At 49.7% G+C, this 13,896-nt stretch overlaps 1 protein-coding gene across 3 annotated transcripts in view; it reads left to right on the top strand.

The window, feature by feature from the left end:
- PODXL (podocalyxin like) overlaps positions 1-13,896 on the top strand; it is a 93,227-nt gene that overhangs the window by 18,945 nt on the left and 60,386 nt on the right. The window contains exons 2-4 of one of the 3 annotated variants that reach the window (XM_048836686.2): positions 5,756-5,800; positions 7,910-7,954; positions 9,619-9,663. In XM_048836686.2, the coding sequence (XP_048692643.1) occupies positions 5,756-5,800; positions 7,910-7,954; positions 9,619-9,663 (135 nt within the window). The remainder of the gene's footprint in view (positions 1-5,755; positions 5,801-7,909; positions 7,955-9,618; positions 9,664-13,896) is intronic. The other 2 variants (XM_048836688.2, XM_048836690.2) reach the window with 2 other exon arrangements.

The raw sequence follows: 13,896 nt of genomic DNA, 5'->3' as shown, positions 1-13,896 counted from the left end.
GCATCTCACTGATACCAAGGGTACATGAGTACATAGATCAGTGTTTCCCAGAGAGTAGGGAGGGGTGTTCAAAGAACCACCTGGGGGCATGGCAAACTGGCAGTGAAAGGTTCCCCCATGTTACCCAGCTTGTCTGGTAGAGAGGTGGGGTGGGGCAGTTGGTTTTGTTTTCCTGAAGGGTGGCACAGCTTGCCAGAGTTTCTCAAATGCTGATCTAGATAGCTGTGGCCAGAGTCACCACTGCCTTGCGTTGTAAAATGGTACCAGATCAGATAGCACGGATGTAAACGACGACACAAGATGTAAGGCAGCAGAGAATCGGACTCAGGCGGGAGTCCTCCCTCGAAAAGCACAGCTGCCGCAGGAAGCGATGCTGAGTATTCAGCAGATGCCACGCTTCCCTCTGGGGCCGTATTAAGTGCGTGCTCTGATGTGGTGTGAGGGATCACGGCCATGCTGGCAGTTCTGTAACGGTGCATTCTGCTCGTTCCTGAACCTGGGCCACAGCATGAGTTGGGGCCACCCTGCTGGCGGTGCTGTATCTTCCAATATAAAACAGAGGTCTGCTTACTTGCGGTCCCGCGGAGCAGGCATGGCATCCTAGCCAAAGCCCAGTTTGGCAAGTACATTCACTTAAATTGTTCCTGCCTGAGAGCATGTCTAGCGGCTAGAGTAGCGCAGTGTGGAGTCAGGACTCAAATCACTTAACCCCTCTGTCCCTTGGTTTCCCCATCAGTAAAACTGGGGTAAGAATAATACTTAACTACTTCTTCGGGGTGCTGTGAGGCTCTGTTAACTTTGGTAAAGTGTGTTGGGAGCGTCTGATGAAAGGGGCTTCAGTTATTTGTGCTGGGCTGCACATGCGTGGTGCTCAAGGTGTGGAGTGACTCAAGCTACATAGGACTGCAACAAAACATGGGAGGGACAGAACCTGGCCTTGTGTTTTGTGTGAGCTGTGAAAGAAGGAATCTCACCCTGTTTGGTGACCCGAATTATTGTTCCGAATGCTCTCTTCTGCACATTCCGTAATTTCCTGTATATACAGGAATTAACGTGAGCCCACACTGCGGTGACTAATGAATGTTACTGGCAGCAAACAAAGGCAGAAAGTGCTGTGTGTGTGTGAAAAGTATTACTTATACCAGTGGTTCTCTAACTTTTTTACTGGTGACCCCTTTCACATAGCAAGCCTCTGAGTGCAACCCCCCTTATAAATTAAAAACACGTTTTTATATATTTAACACCATTATAAATGCTGGAGGCAAAGTGGGGTTTGGGGTGGAGGCTGACAGCTTGCGACCTCCCCCCCCCCCATGTAATAGCCTTGTGACGCCTTGCGGGGTCCCGACCTCCAGTTTGAGAACCCCTGACTTATAGTCTTCTGCCCACCTGTGTGACAGCTTCTGACAGGAGAATACTTTTAGTGGTTCCCGGGACTGCTGTCTAGTCACAGTTCCAGGAAAAAAAAAAGGCAGCCAGTGTGAGAGAGATGCCTGCACCATTTGAACCAATGATGGCCCTTCCTTTATTGAAAAGTCTGCGGAATCTAATAAAAAATAGACTTTTTAAAAATTGTTCTGTAGAACATAGTAGAATACTATATCCCTGCTTTGGAATTCTATAGGATGGTTCAAAAAGCCCTATAGAGAGATCTCCTCTATTCAATTCGATGGGGTGGTTGAAGTAATTTCTATAGAATCCAATGAAATGGCTATATAATCCTATTAGTTTCCCTATTAACGAAATTTTATTAGCCAGACCATGAAGCCCTTCCTCTTGCTGGTGAGCTAGTAGTAAAGGGCGTCAGAATCTGACCTTCCATAAAGGCCTCTCCCTTCTCTTCCCATAACAAAGCGATCTTGTCATATCCTATCCGCCTAGCATACTCCTGATAGTTTGATATGTGGATGGGACATTGCAACAGTGACAGCTATGACGTGACCACAGATTTGGTACAATATCAACAGAGTCCAAACCCCGAGTCTCTGTGACTAGGGAGCATTTTCCTGCCCCTGGAATCTGAAGAATGTAGACCGTTTACTCCCAATGAAGCTAGGGAAAGTTTTAGGGTTTTTTAATGCTCGTCACTTCAGCACTTCAGTGTTCCAAATGCCCTGGATCTGTAGTTGGTCTCACGTGTGGATGGAATGATGCTTAAAGAAGAGAGAAGGAGTTTTTCCTATGTCTACCTTAGATTACCAGTGCTGTGTAGGAGGAGGATCCAAGCTCAGTCCTATGGTTGCCATGAAAACCCAACTTCCCATCCTGTGCACCATTGCATGATGCCAGGTAGTCCTAACTGGTCATGGATTGGTTACAATACATTTAAAATCCTCTTTCCTGCTAGGACCCACATTCGGGATTCTGTGTTTTCCCCAGCAGATAGATGACATCACAAAAGTCTGAGCAGCCTGAAGGGTGTTCTGCCCACAGTGCCTGCCACATTGTCTGCTGCCAAAGGGCAAATGGAGAACCCTGAACTCAGGTCTTGGCAGGTAGCTAAAAGGGGATGTGACCTTCAGCTATATTGATTTAAAATGTAACAATCATTGTGACCACTTAGGAACTTTAAATAGCAGCAGGAATAAAACTCAGATATTGCTGAGCTCCATAAAGCTCAGGCTCTATCACTTGACCTAAAGGGGAATCTTCATCAGCTGTTAACAATATAGGACCTAGGATGCACAGCTGAGTAATCCCAAGTCCATTCAGTAGAGGGCAGTGGTGTGCACATTAAATGCTTGATTACAGAGAAAGGGCAGGTCAGCAGTTGACAGTTGTCCTGCATTGTAGTTTCCAGGTGCAACCAGCCTGGGGTCTTTTGATCTGTGCTGAAATGTTTCTCAATGTACCTGTCCTGGTCTGGTCTGCGTCTCATGTCAAGAGCATGCTGCTCACCAGCAGGGCTAGCCTAGTGTAATCCTGCCATCCTGGCTCTTATGACACTAGGCCTGGCCTGGCAAGCCTCTACTGTCGTGTATTCCCTGAAGGCAAGCCTGGCATGCCCCAGGCAGCCTGTGCACTGCCAGCCCTTTGTGTGGCTCTATACAGTAATGAAGGCCACAAGCCCATTTCACACTGTCTCTAAAGGAACAGAGCAAAACAAACCGCAAGCCCTCAAGACCTGTCTGAGACCAGCTCTCCCCACCCAGCCCTGTTTGGATGCATCCCCCACCTCCAGCGCAGCAGAAGAATGTTCTCCCTTGCAGCCTGACATCTCACATGCTGCCGCTTAACGCAACACTCTGGGATCATTAAGTAGCCTGTCTCAACAAGTGACACATCCCTGCCCATGTATCTATCTTGGGCGCCTTGCCATGGGAGGCACCTTTCAAAGGAAACGTCTTCATTATGCAGTCAACTGCTCAAAGCAGTCTTCTCCTCCAACACAATTGTGTACTTCTTCCCCCCACCAGTAATTACTGGATTGGGGTCCTACAGCCTCGCCAGTGCTGAAAGATATTCTAGCGTTTGCATCAGCACAGGATCCTGGCCTTCTGCCTATGCACAGTCATGTCAACTCCTTATCAAAGTCATTGCATGTTGGCCCAGCAGCTCAAGTCCTGCCTATTTGTGCTAGCCGATCTTGACGTTGCTATAGCACCCACTTCTGGTTCGTTCACAGGCCAACTCCTGCAGGCCTTACTCAGTTTCGTACTCAGGCAAAGCTACCATTAGGAAGCTTCCCAGATGGTTGCCTTCCCAATGGGAGTGTTGCCTGAGTAAGGGGTTCAAGATTTGGCCTTCAGTGTCCCATCGCACATCAAGGTCCCTTCTGTGGGGGACACGGACCTAAGGATCAGGCTTGCTTGCTTGTAGCTTAGGAGGAGAGGCCTTAGGTATGGGCTATGTAGGTGATCATGTAGAGCACCACATCCGAGGAACCAGCCCTGAACGAATGGCTCTTCTCTGGCTGTCGAGCTTCTGCCCGCTTGGTCTCCCCCTCCAAAATAGGTGTTCTCCCGGTTGCTGCATGCTGTTGTATGACAGGCTGCTCTTGGGCTTAGCTTCCTCCCAGAATCCCTTGCATGATGGTTGCTGTGGTGTTTCCTCTGAAGCACTGGTTTGACCAAGACACACGAACAATGGGACAACTCAGCGGAAACGGAGCTGTCCTTTTGGAGGAGGAGGTGGCCCAGGGAGAGGAATGCGAGGTTGGTTGGGAGGGAGTCGGGTACAGGGGTTGGTGGAAGATGTACCATCATTCTTGTCACTGCCCGGGATGCTGCTGCACTTGCGGTCAATCCTGACCTTAGGTGGAGCAATTGGAGAAGCTGTCCGTAGGGGACTGTCACTGTCCGTAGGGGATTCTCTCTCAACTGCCAAAAAATGCTACACCATTGTCACTGTGTGTGTGGGGCTGGGGCCCAGCATTGTGGGAAGAAATGCATGTAGGAAAGAGAATAGTTTACATTACCGGTGAGAAAAAGTAGGCCCTGATCCTCGAAGGCATTTAGGTACTTAACTCCCACGGAAATCACTGGGCATGAGGCACCTAAATACTTTAAGGACCTAGGCCCTAGTTCCTTTGTTCTACCAGCTGGGAAGTTTGTCCCTTGGTGGGTGACGGCTGCGTATAATCAAGTAGTCAGTCTGAGGGCTGGTCTACATTGCACACTTAGGTCAACATAAGGCTGCTTATGTCAACCTAATTATGTCACAATTCACAAGGGTGCTCAGCTCCGGGGGGGAGGGGCTGAGTAGCCAGGCAGCTGGACCCCACTTCCCAAGGGTGAGAAGCCCCAGGCGACTTCCCCTGGCTCCCGTCTGGGAATGGGGAAGGGAGAAGCCCTAGGTGGGGAACGAGGATCAGCCCACCAGGAGCCTGTGGGGCAGCCTGGCTCCCCCCAGGGAGCTGCCAGCAGAACTGAGAGACCGGGCTCTCAGAACATAAGAACGGTCATACTGGGTCAGACCAAAGGTCCATCTAGCCCAGTATCCTGTCTTCCGACAGTGACCAATGCCAGGTGCCCCAGAGGGAGTGAACCTAACCGGTAATGATCAAGTGATCAGCTCCCCATACTTTCCCCTCTTGTAAGGATTTTTTAGGGAGCCTATCTGAGCAGAAGACTTTGGGGAATCATAGAATCATAGAATCAGAATATCAGGGTTGGAAGGGACCCCAGAAGGTCATCTAGTCCAACCCCCTGCTCAAAGCAGGACCAATTCCCAGTTAAATCATCCCAGCCAGGGCTTTGTCAAGCCTGACCTTAAAAACCTCGAAGGAAGGAGATTCTACCACCTCCCTAGGTAACGCATTCCAGTGTTTCACCACCCTCTTAGTGAAAAAGTTTTTCCTAATATCCAATCTAAACCTCCCCCACTGCAACCTGAGACCATTACTCCTCGTTCTGTCATCTGCTACCATTGAGAACAGTCTAGAGCCATCCTCTTTGGAACCCCCTTTCAGGTAGTTGAAAGCAGCTATCAAATCCCCCCTCATTCTTCTCTTCTGCAGGCTAAACAATCCCAGCTCCCTCAGCCTCTCCTCATAACTCATGTGTTCCAGTCCCCTAATCATTTTTGAGCCTTACAGTATACTTCCCGCTGAGTCCCCCCTTAAGCCCATCTCTCAGAGCTGGAATAAAAGAAACCACCACACGGATATGAACTCACAATAACACTTTATTTACTAAAGGAGAAGGAAGGAAGGGGAGGGGGCTGGATTAAGGACCCCGGAGATTTGGAATATAAACATATTCACATGCGCACACACACCCTCAATAAAGCAAAGGTGTTTTTCTGCCTCCTTCAGGTACTGCCGGTAACGAGGCTGCAGAATCCGATGGATCAAAGGGAGGTAAGTCACCCTGTCGCAGACCCACCCTATCCCTCGCTGCGTCGTCTGTGGGTGAGTGTCAGGTCTAAGTAACCGGGTCTAGTCCGAGAGTGCACGTCTGCTCCCCAAAAGAAAATAACTAATAAACCCCAAGATGACAACTTAGTTCAGTGAGTGGCTACTGCAGGCCAGTAACCAATGTGGAAGGTGTACTACCCCACAGAGAGAGCGAGCTTTTAGACACCTGAGCCCCAAAGATTTCAGCGCTCAAGAGCCCCTGGCCCCTCCATTCATTTGTTTGTATAGAAACCGGTTACTTGGCAACAACTGATTCCCGCTCTTTTCACTTTCCCGCCTTTTGCCCAGAATAGGGGAACGAGGAGAAGTCACCTTGTTCTTATCCAGACCAAGATGGCCACCTAAGAAACAAAGCCCTAAAATCCAGCTGGGTGTGTGCCTTCCCAAGAATTTGCCAAGGCTTTAATTAACACTCTTAGATGGGGGGAAGAGCTCAGGGTGAGGACATGCACCACCGACCCAAGGAGGGTAGAGTGGACATGCACCACTGCAGTAATTACTGCAATGGCTGTAAGTTGACCTAATATAGGTCGCATGATATTTCTAGTGTAGACAAACCCTAAACTTAAGACAAGGCACAGCACCGCATCAGTGTCAGCAACGGAAAGGGGGGAACTTTACATTCCACTGATCAGATCAGAAACTGAGATTATGGTTACCTGATCTGGTTTTTTGCAACAAGCAAACGTGCATGTCCGACAAGCTATGCTTTGGCTTTCCATTACCTGTGAGAAAAACGTAGGCCCTGATCCTCGAAGGCATTTAGGTACTTCACTCCCACTGAAATCACTGGGCATGAGGCACCTAAATACCTTTGAGGACCTAGTTCCTTTGTTCTACCAGCTGGGAAGTTTGTCCCTTGGTGGGTGTCGGCTGCGTATAATCAAGTAGTCAGTCTGAGGGCTGGTCTACATTGCACACTTAGGTCGACATAAGGCTGCTTATGTCAATCTAATTATGTCACAATTCACAAGGGTGCTCAGCTCCGGGGGGGAGGGGCTGAGTAGCCAGGCAGCTGGACCCCACTTCCCAAGGGTGAGAAGCCCCAGGCGACTTCCCCTGGCTCCCGTCTGGGAACGGGGAAGGGAGAAGCCCTAGGTGGGGAACGAGGATCAGCCCACCAGGAGCCTGTGCGGCAGCCTGGCTCCCCCCAGGGAGCTGCCAGCAGAACTGAGAGACCGGGCTCTCAGAACATAAGAACGGTCATATTGGGTCAGACCAAAGGTCCATCCAGCCCAGTATCCTGTCTTCCGACAGTGTCCAATGCCAGGTGCCCCAGAGGGAGTGAACCTAACCGGTAATGATCAAGTGATCAGCTCCCCATACTTTCCCCTCTTGTAAGGATTTTTTAGGGAGCCTATCTGAGCAGAAGACTTTGGGGAATCATAGAATCATAGAATATCAGGGTTGGAAGGGACCCCAGAAGGTCATCTAGTCCAACCCCCTGCTCAAAGCAGGACCAATTCCCAGTTAAATCATCCCAGCCAGGGCTTTGTCAAGCCTGACCTTAAAAACCTCTAAGGAAGGAGATTCTACCACCTCCCTAGGTAACGCATTCCAGTGTTTCACCACCCTCTTAGTGAAAAAGTTTTTCCTAATATCCAATCTAAACCTCCCCCACTGCAACCTGAGACCATTACTCCTCGTTCTGTCATCTGCTACCATTGAGAACAGTCTAGAGCCATCCTCTTTGGAACCCCCTTTCAGGTAGTTGAAAGCAGCTATCAAATCCCCCCTCATTCTTCTCTTCTGCAGGCTAAACAATCCCAGCTCCCTCAGCCTCTCCTCATAACTCATGTGTTCCAGTCCCCTAATCATTTTTGAGCCTTACAGTATACTTCCCGCTGAGTCCCCCCTTAAGCCCATCTCTCAGAGCTGGAATAAAAGAAACCACCACACGGATATGAACTCACAATAACACTTTATTTACTAAAGGAGAAGGAAGGAAGGGGAGGGGGCTGGATTAAGGACCCCGGAGATTTGGAATATAAACATATTCACATGCGCACACACACCCTCAATAAAGCAAAGGTGTTTTTCTGCCTCCTTCAGGTACTGCCGGTAACGAGGCTGCAGAATCCGATGGATCAAAGGGAGGTAAGTCACCCTGTCGCAGACCCACCCTATCCCTCGCTGCGTCGTCTGTGGGTGAGTGTCAGGTCTAAGTAACCGGGTCTAGTCCGAGAGTGCACGTCTGCTCCCCAAAAGAAAATAACTAATAAACCCCAAGATGACAACTTAGTTCAGTGAGTGGCTACTGCAGGCCAGTAACCAATGTGGAAGGTGTACTACCCCACAGAGAGAGCGAGCTTTTAGACACCTGAGCCCCAAAGATTTCAGCGCTCAAGAGCCCCTGGCCCCTCCATTCATTTGTTTGTATAGAAACCGGTTACTTGGCAACAACTGATTCCCGCTCTTTTCACTTTCCCGCCTTTTGCCCAGAATAGGGGAACGAGGAGAAGTCACCTTGTTCTTATCCAGACCAAGATGGCCACCTAAGAAACAAAGCCCTAAAATCCAGCTGGGTGTGTGCCTTCCCAAGAATTTGCCAAGGCTTTAATTAACACTCTTAGATGGGGGGAAGAGCTCAGGGTGAGGACATGCACCACCGACCCAAGGAGGGTAGAGTGGACATGCACCACTGCAGTAATTACTGCAATGGCTGTAAGTTGACCTAATATAGGTCGCATGATATTTCTAGTGTAGACAAACCCTAAACTTAAGACAAGGCACAGCACCGCATCAGTGTCAGCAACGGAAAGGGGGGAACTTTTCATTCCACTGATCAGATCAGAAACTGAGATTATGGTTACCTGATCTGGTTTTTTGCAACAAGCAAACGTGCATGTCCGACAAGCTATGCTTTGGCTTTCCATTACCTGTGAGAAAAACGTAGGCCCTGATCCTCGAAGGCATTTAGGTACTTCACTCCCACTGAAATCACTGGGCATGAGGCACCTAAATACCTTTGAGGACCTAGTTCCTTTGTTCTACCAGCTGGGAAGTTTGTCCCTTGGTGGGTGTCGGCTGCGTATAATCAAGTAGTCAGTCTGAGGGCTGGTCTACATTGCACACTTAGGTCAACATAAGGCTGCTTATGTCAATCTAATTATGTCACAATTCACAAGGGTGCTCAGCTCCGGGGGGGAGGGGCTGAGTAGCCAGGCAGCTGGACCCCACTTCCCAAGGGTGAGAAGCCCCAGGCGACTTCCCCTGGCTCCCGTCTGGGAACGGGGAAGGGAGAAGCCCTAGGTGGGGAACGAGGATCAGCCCATCAGGAGCCTGTGGGGCAGCCTGGCTCCCCCCAGGGAGCTGCCAGCAGAACTGAGAGACCGGGCTCTCAGAAATAAGAACGGCCATACTGGGTCAGACCAAAGGTCCATCCAGCCCAGTATCCTTCTTCTGACAGTGACCTATGCCAGGTGCCCCAGAGGGAGTGAACCTAACAGGTAGTGATCAAGTGATCAGCTCCCCATACTTCCCCTCTTGTAAGGATTTTTTAGGGAGCCTATCTGAGCAGAAGACTTTGGGGAGCCTTACAGTATACTTCCCGCTGAGTCCCCCCTTAAGCCCATCTCTCAGAGCTGGAATAAAAGAAACCACCACACGGATATGAACTCACAATAACACTTTATTTACTAAAGGAGAAGGAAGGAAGGGGAGGGGGCTGGATTAAGGACCCTGGAGATTTGGAATATAAACATATTCACATGCGCACACACACCCTCAATAAAGCAAAGGTGTTTTTCTGCCTCCTTCAGGTACTGCCGGTAACGAGGCTGCAGAATCCGATGGATCAAAGGGAGGTAAGTAACCCTGTCTCAGACCCACCCTATCCCTCGCTGCGTTGTCTATGGGTGAGTGTCTGGTCTAACTAACCGGATCTAGTCCGGGAGTGCACGTCTACCCAAGGAGGGTACAGTGGACATGCACTACTGCAGTAATTGCTGTAAATCGACCTAATATAGGTTGCATTATATTTCTAGTGTACACAAATTCTAAGTTTAAGACCAGGCCCAGCTCCTCATCAGTGTCGGCAATGGAAGGGTTGGGGCTTTTCATTCCACTGATCAGATCAGAAAAAGCGATTATGGTTACCTGATCTGGTTTTTGCAAGAAGCAAACGTGCATTTCCGACGAGCTACGCTTCAGCTTTGGTTAATGTATTCAGTCGTGACTGTGTCTGATCTTGTAAGCAGCGTCGGGGCTGTTCATCACATGCATGGGAAACCTGCAAGGAAACCCCAGCCTATACAGGAAGTGGTGCGAATGATTCAAGAGATGACATCGCTAGACAGCCAGTGCCCCAGTGTGCTGCTAAGAGGGCTGTATGCTGCTGAAAGTGTTGTCTTTCAGATGGGATGTGAAACCCAAGCCCTGACTGTTTGTGATCATTAAAGATCTCGAGGCACTGTCTGCAAGAGAAGGAACATTGGTCTTGCTCCAGTTGTAATATGGATCATTACATTCAGCCTCCCTGATTTCCCCTACAGTTCCAATTGTACCTGGTATTTTTCTTTACTTCCAGTCCTAAACTGTTAAACAGCTGCCTTGCTCTACCTCAGGTACCTGCATTTCACGAACTCCTGTTTACACATCTCCTTCTGGAGGACAGATACTACAGAATGCTAAGAGATGATTTCTTTTATCTGTTGTTTTTGCTCTTGATATGGCTCCTTTCAGCAGTAGCATCACCGTTACCAACCATTGCTTTCAGTAGTAGTAGTGTTGTTACACGGAGTAATAGGAGTAACAATCTCAGTGAAAAAACAAAAAAAGGTCTCTGCAATCTGAATTTCAGCCCAGAAGCTGGCTCGTCCTTGAGAATGCCAGTTAATTAGAAATAGTTCTGGAACAGCCATGCAAAAAGAATGCCAGCTATTTGCTTTTTATTTGTGTTAGAGTGGAGCAAACGCAATAGGATTTCTGCCCTCTGTTTTGTTTTTCCTATGATTGCTTTCTCTGTTTGTTCGTCCTCTTTGCATGTGTGATGGGACAACTCCAATCCGATTAGGAAGGGGGCTCATTAATGAGGGGTTGCAGCAATGCAAAGCCATAAGCTGATTTTCTCTTGAGCATGCTTAGGGGTCTATGCGCTAGGAAAAGTGCGTCCAGCTGGTCTTTTTTAGAGAAGGTTCCCTCATGATCCAGCTCAGATCAGCAATCTTGGGGCACTGACTTCCAGGGCTTATCTCTGTCTTGGCACAGAAACTCAACAGCCGAAGACGACAGAGCTCTGAGGCAGGAATATCCCTGTTAGCAGCTGTCTGAACGGGGAAGTGACTGTAAAGCTTTGCAAGCTAATTTACATTAAGGCCATGTTTGTTGTCATTTTTATTATTATTATTTCATTCCCATCCTGCAGTTTGACCCTTCTGTGATCACTGCGGTGGGGAACAGATTTCCATGCTTTCAGAAACATCTGTACAGCTTGAACAGATGTGCGTGTACCCTGTTAAACCATGTCCCTGGACAAAGAACACCAATGAATAACGGTGCTTTGGATTTCTGCAGTGCCTTCCATCTGAGGAGCTCTAAGTGCTAAATATCAAAGAAGGTACCCTCACAACCCTGAGGCAGATTGAGGTATTATAAGGCTTCTGATTTTCAGTTTTAACTGATAAACACCAATAAAACACCCATTATTAAAAATATATATATATATAAAATCGGTGTTTATCCAATAAATACTGGAAAAACACCGGAAAAGGGTACTTGTATCTAAGGATTTGTCCACTCAGAGCAGTAATGTGGACTATGAGGATGTGATTTCTAAAGCACATTAACATGTTGCATGCTAACTGGTCTATGTAGACCTTGCTGGTGCACGCTGAAGGTTCCCTAGCGTGCTTGAATGTAGTACGCTTTGAAACAGTTCAAGTGCACTAGGGAACATGACCGAGATTATTCTGTACAGCCGTGGTCACCAACCGGTCGATCCTAGATGATCTCCCAGTTGATTGCGATCTCTGGCAGCAGTGCAGTAAGACAGACTCCCTGCCTACCCCGGCCCCACACCGCTCCCGGAAGCGGCCACTGCTGGGAGAGCTGCGGGGGCGGTGCTTGCAGAGAGGGGCAGTGTGGGGAGCCAAGTGCTCCCCGCCTTCCCCACCCCAGGGGTTGCAGGGACGTGTTGGCCCCTTCCGGGAGTGGTGTGGGGCCAGGGTAGGCAGAGAACCTGCCTTAGCCTTGCTGTGCCTGTCGCCGACCGGGAGCCACCGGAGGTAAGTGCTGCCTGGCAGGAGGCTGTACTCCAACTCTTATCCCTGAGCCCCCTCCTGGAGCCAGCACCCCATACCCCCTTCTGCACTCCGAACCCCTTCCTGCACCCCAGTCCTGATCCCCCTCCCAGAGCCAGCACCCCATACCCCCTTCTGCACTCCGAACCCCCTCCTGCACCCCAGTCCTGATCCCCCTCCCAGAGCCAGGACCCCATACCCCCTTCTGCACCCCAATCCCCTGCCCCAGCCCTGACCCCCCCATCCCAGAGCCAGCACCCCATACCCCCTTCTGCACTCCGAACCCCCTCCTGCACCCCAGTCCTGATCCCCTTCCCAGACCCCGGACCCCATACCCCGTCCTGCACCCCAATCCCCTGCCCCAGCCCTGACCCCCCCATCCCAGAGCCAGCACCCTGTACCCCCTCCTGCACTCCAACTCTCTGCCCCAGCCTGTTGACCCTTCCTGCACCCAAACACCCTCCTAGAGCTTGCACCCCTCACCCCCTCCTGCACCCTAACCCCCTGACCCAGGCTCATCCCAGAGCCCCCGCTCACACTGTGAACCCCCAGCCCAGAGCCTGCAACCCCCTCCCGCCCCAAACCTAGGTGTCCCGATTTTATAGGGACAGTCCCAATATTTGGGGCTTTGCCTTATATAGTTGCCTATTACCCCCGCCCCCACCCCCATCCCGATTTTTTCACAGTTGCTGTCTGGTCACTCTACCCGAACCCCAACCCGGTGAAAGTGTGTGAGGGTGGGGGAGAGAGAGCAACTGGGGGGAGATGGAGTGAGTGGTGTGGTGTAGATCCTGAGTTGCCCTGAGATACAAAAAGTGATCTTGGGTGTAAAAAGGTTGGAGACCACTGCTGTACAGTATATACTACTGTAATGAGTAATGTGTATGATCTACATTACTCATTACAGTATGCTCAAAGTGAGAGCTCCAAAAAGCACCAATTTTTGGACATCTACATAAAACTCAAAGATTACTAAAAATAAGCCCTGAAAAATGAAATGAATAAACCCCTAGAAACAGACGCCCAAGGTATTACTAGCTCCATTTTATAGATGAAGAAACTGAGGCACAGAGAGGGGGCTGAGATCACAGAGGAAGTTATTGGCGGAGCCAGGAACAGAGCTCTGCTCTCCAGCTGTGGTTTAGCAAAAAGGCCATCCTCTCCTGTTAAGGACCAGGACCAGCAAGGTATAAAACAAGGTGTTGAGCAGACAGGTAGGCAGGCTGGATTCCTGCATTTAGCCCCAGAACAGGCAGAGCACCGGCAAGCCTCCCTAGACTAGAATGTCCTGCTAATAGGGTTTAACTTTGATGCCCTGCCTCTGGGTGCATGGGGTCCATGGGCAGCTAATTGTCCAGACCCAATTCAGTTTGGGCCCCATCTAGTGAGTCTGCCAACAAGAGGCTCAAGGAGAGCCAAACATGCTGGTGGTTTGATGATAGAGGCAGCTCAGTCTCCCCAGCAATTGGCTGAGACCAACAAACTCATTTCCCGTATGGGCTACCGCTAAACAGCTGTCTGATGGTAACAGCTTTTGGTCCCAGCTGAGCTGACTTGACCTGGCTTTGAGCCAGCTTCCTGTGGGTAAAAGGCTCCATGTCCCATTGCCAGTTATCTGAGACATAAAGGCCAAGTTTGTCCCTAGTATAACTCAGTTGACACCCGTGGAATTACACCAACGGGGAACTTGGTCTATCAAGCTTCCCGTGTTTATGATGTACGACCTAGCTACGTTTCCTGACCTCCCGTGTCTGGCCCACTCGCTTCCGCTTCATTTGCGGAAGTATATTGAAGCACTTC

The sequence above is a fragment of the Caretta caretta genome, chromosome 1 (genome assembly GCF_965140235.1).
Source record: "Caretta caretta isolate rCarCar2 chromosome 1, rCarCar1.hap1, whole genome shotgun sequence".
NCBI classification, from domain to species: domain Eukaryota; kingdom Metazoa; phylum Chordata; order Testudines; family Cheloniidae; genus Caretta; species Caretta caretta.
The sequence above is the reverse complement of the archived record's forward strand: the minus strand, read 5'-3'. Positions and strand labels throughout refer to the sequence as shown.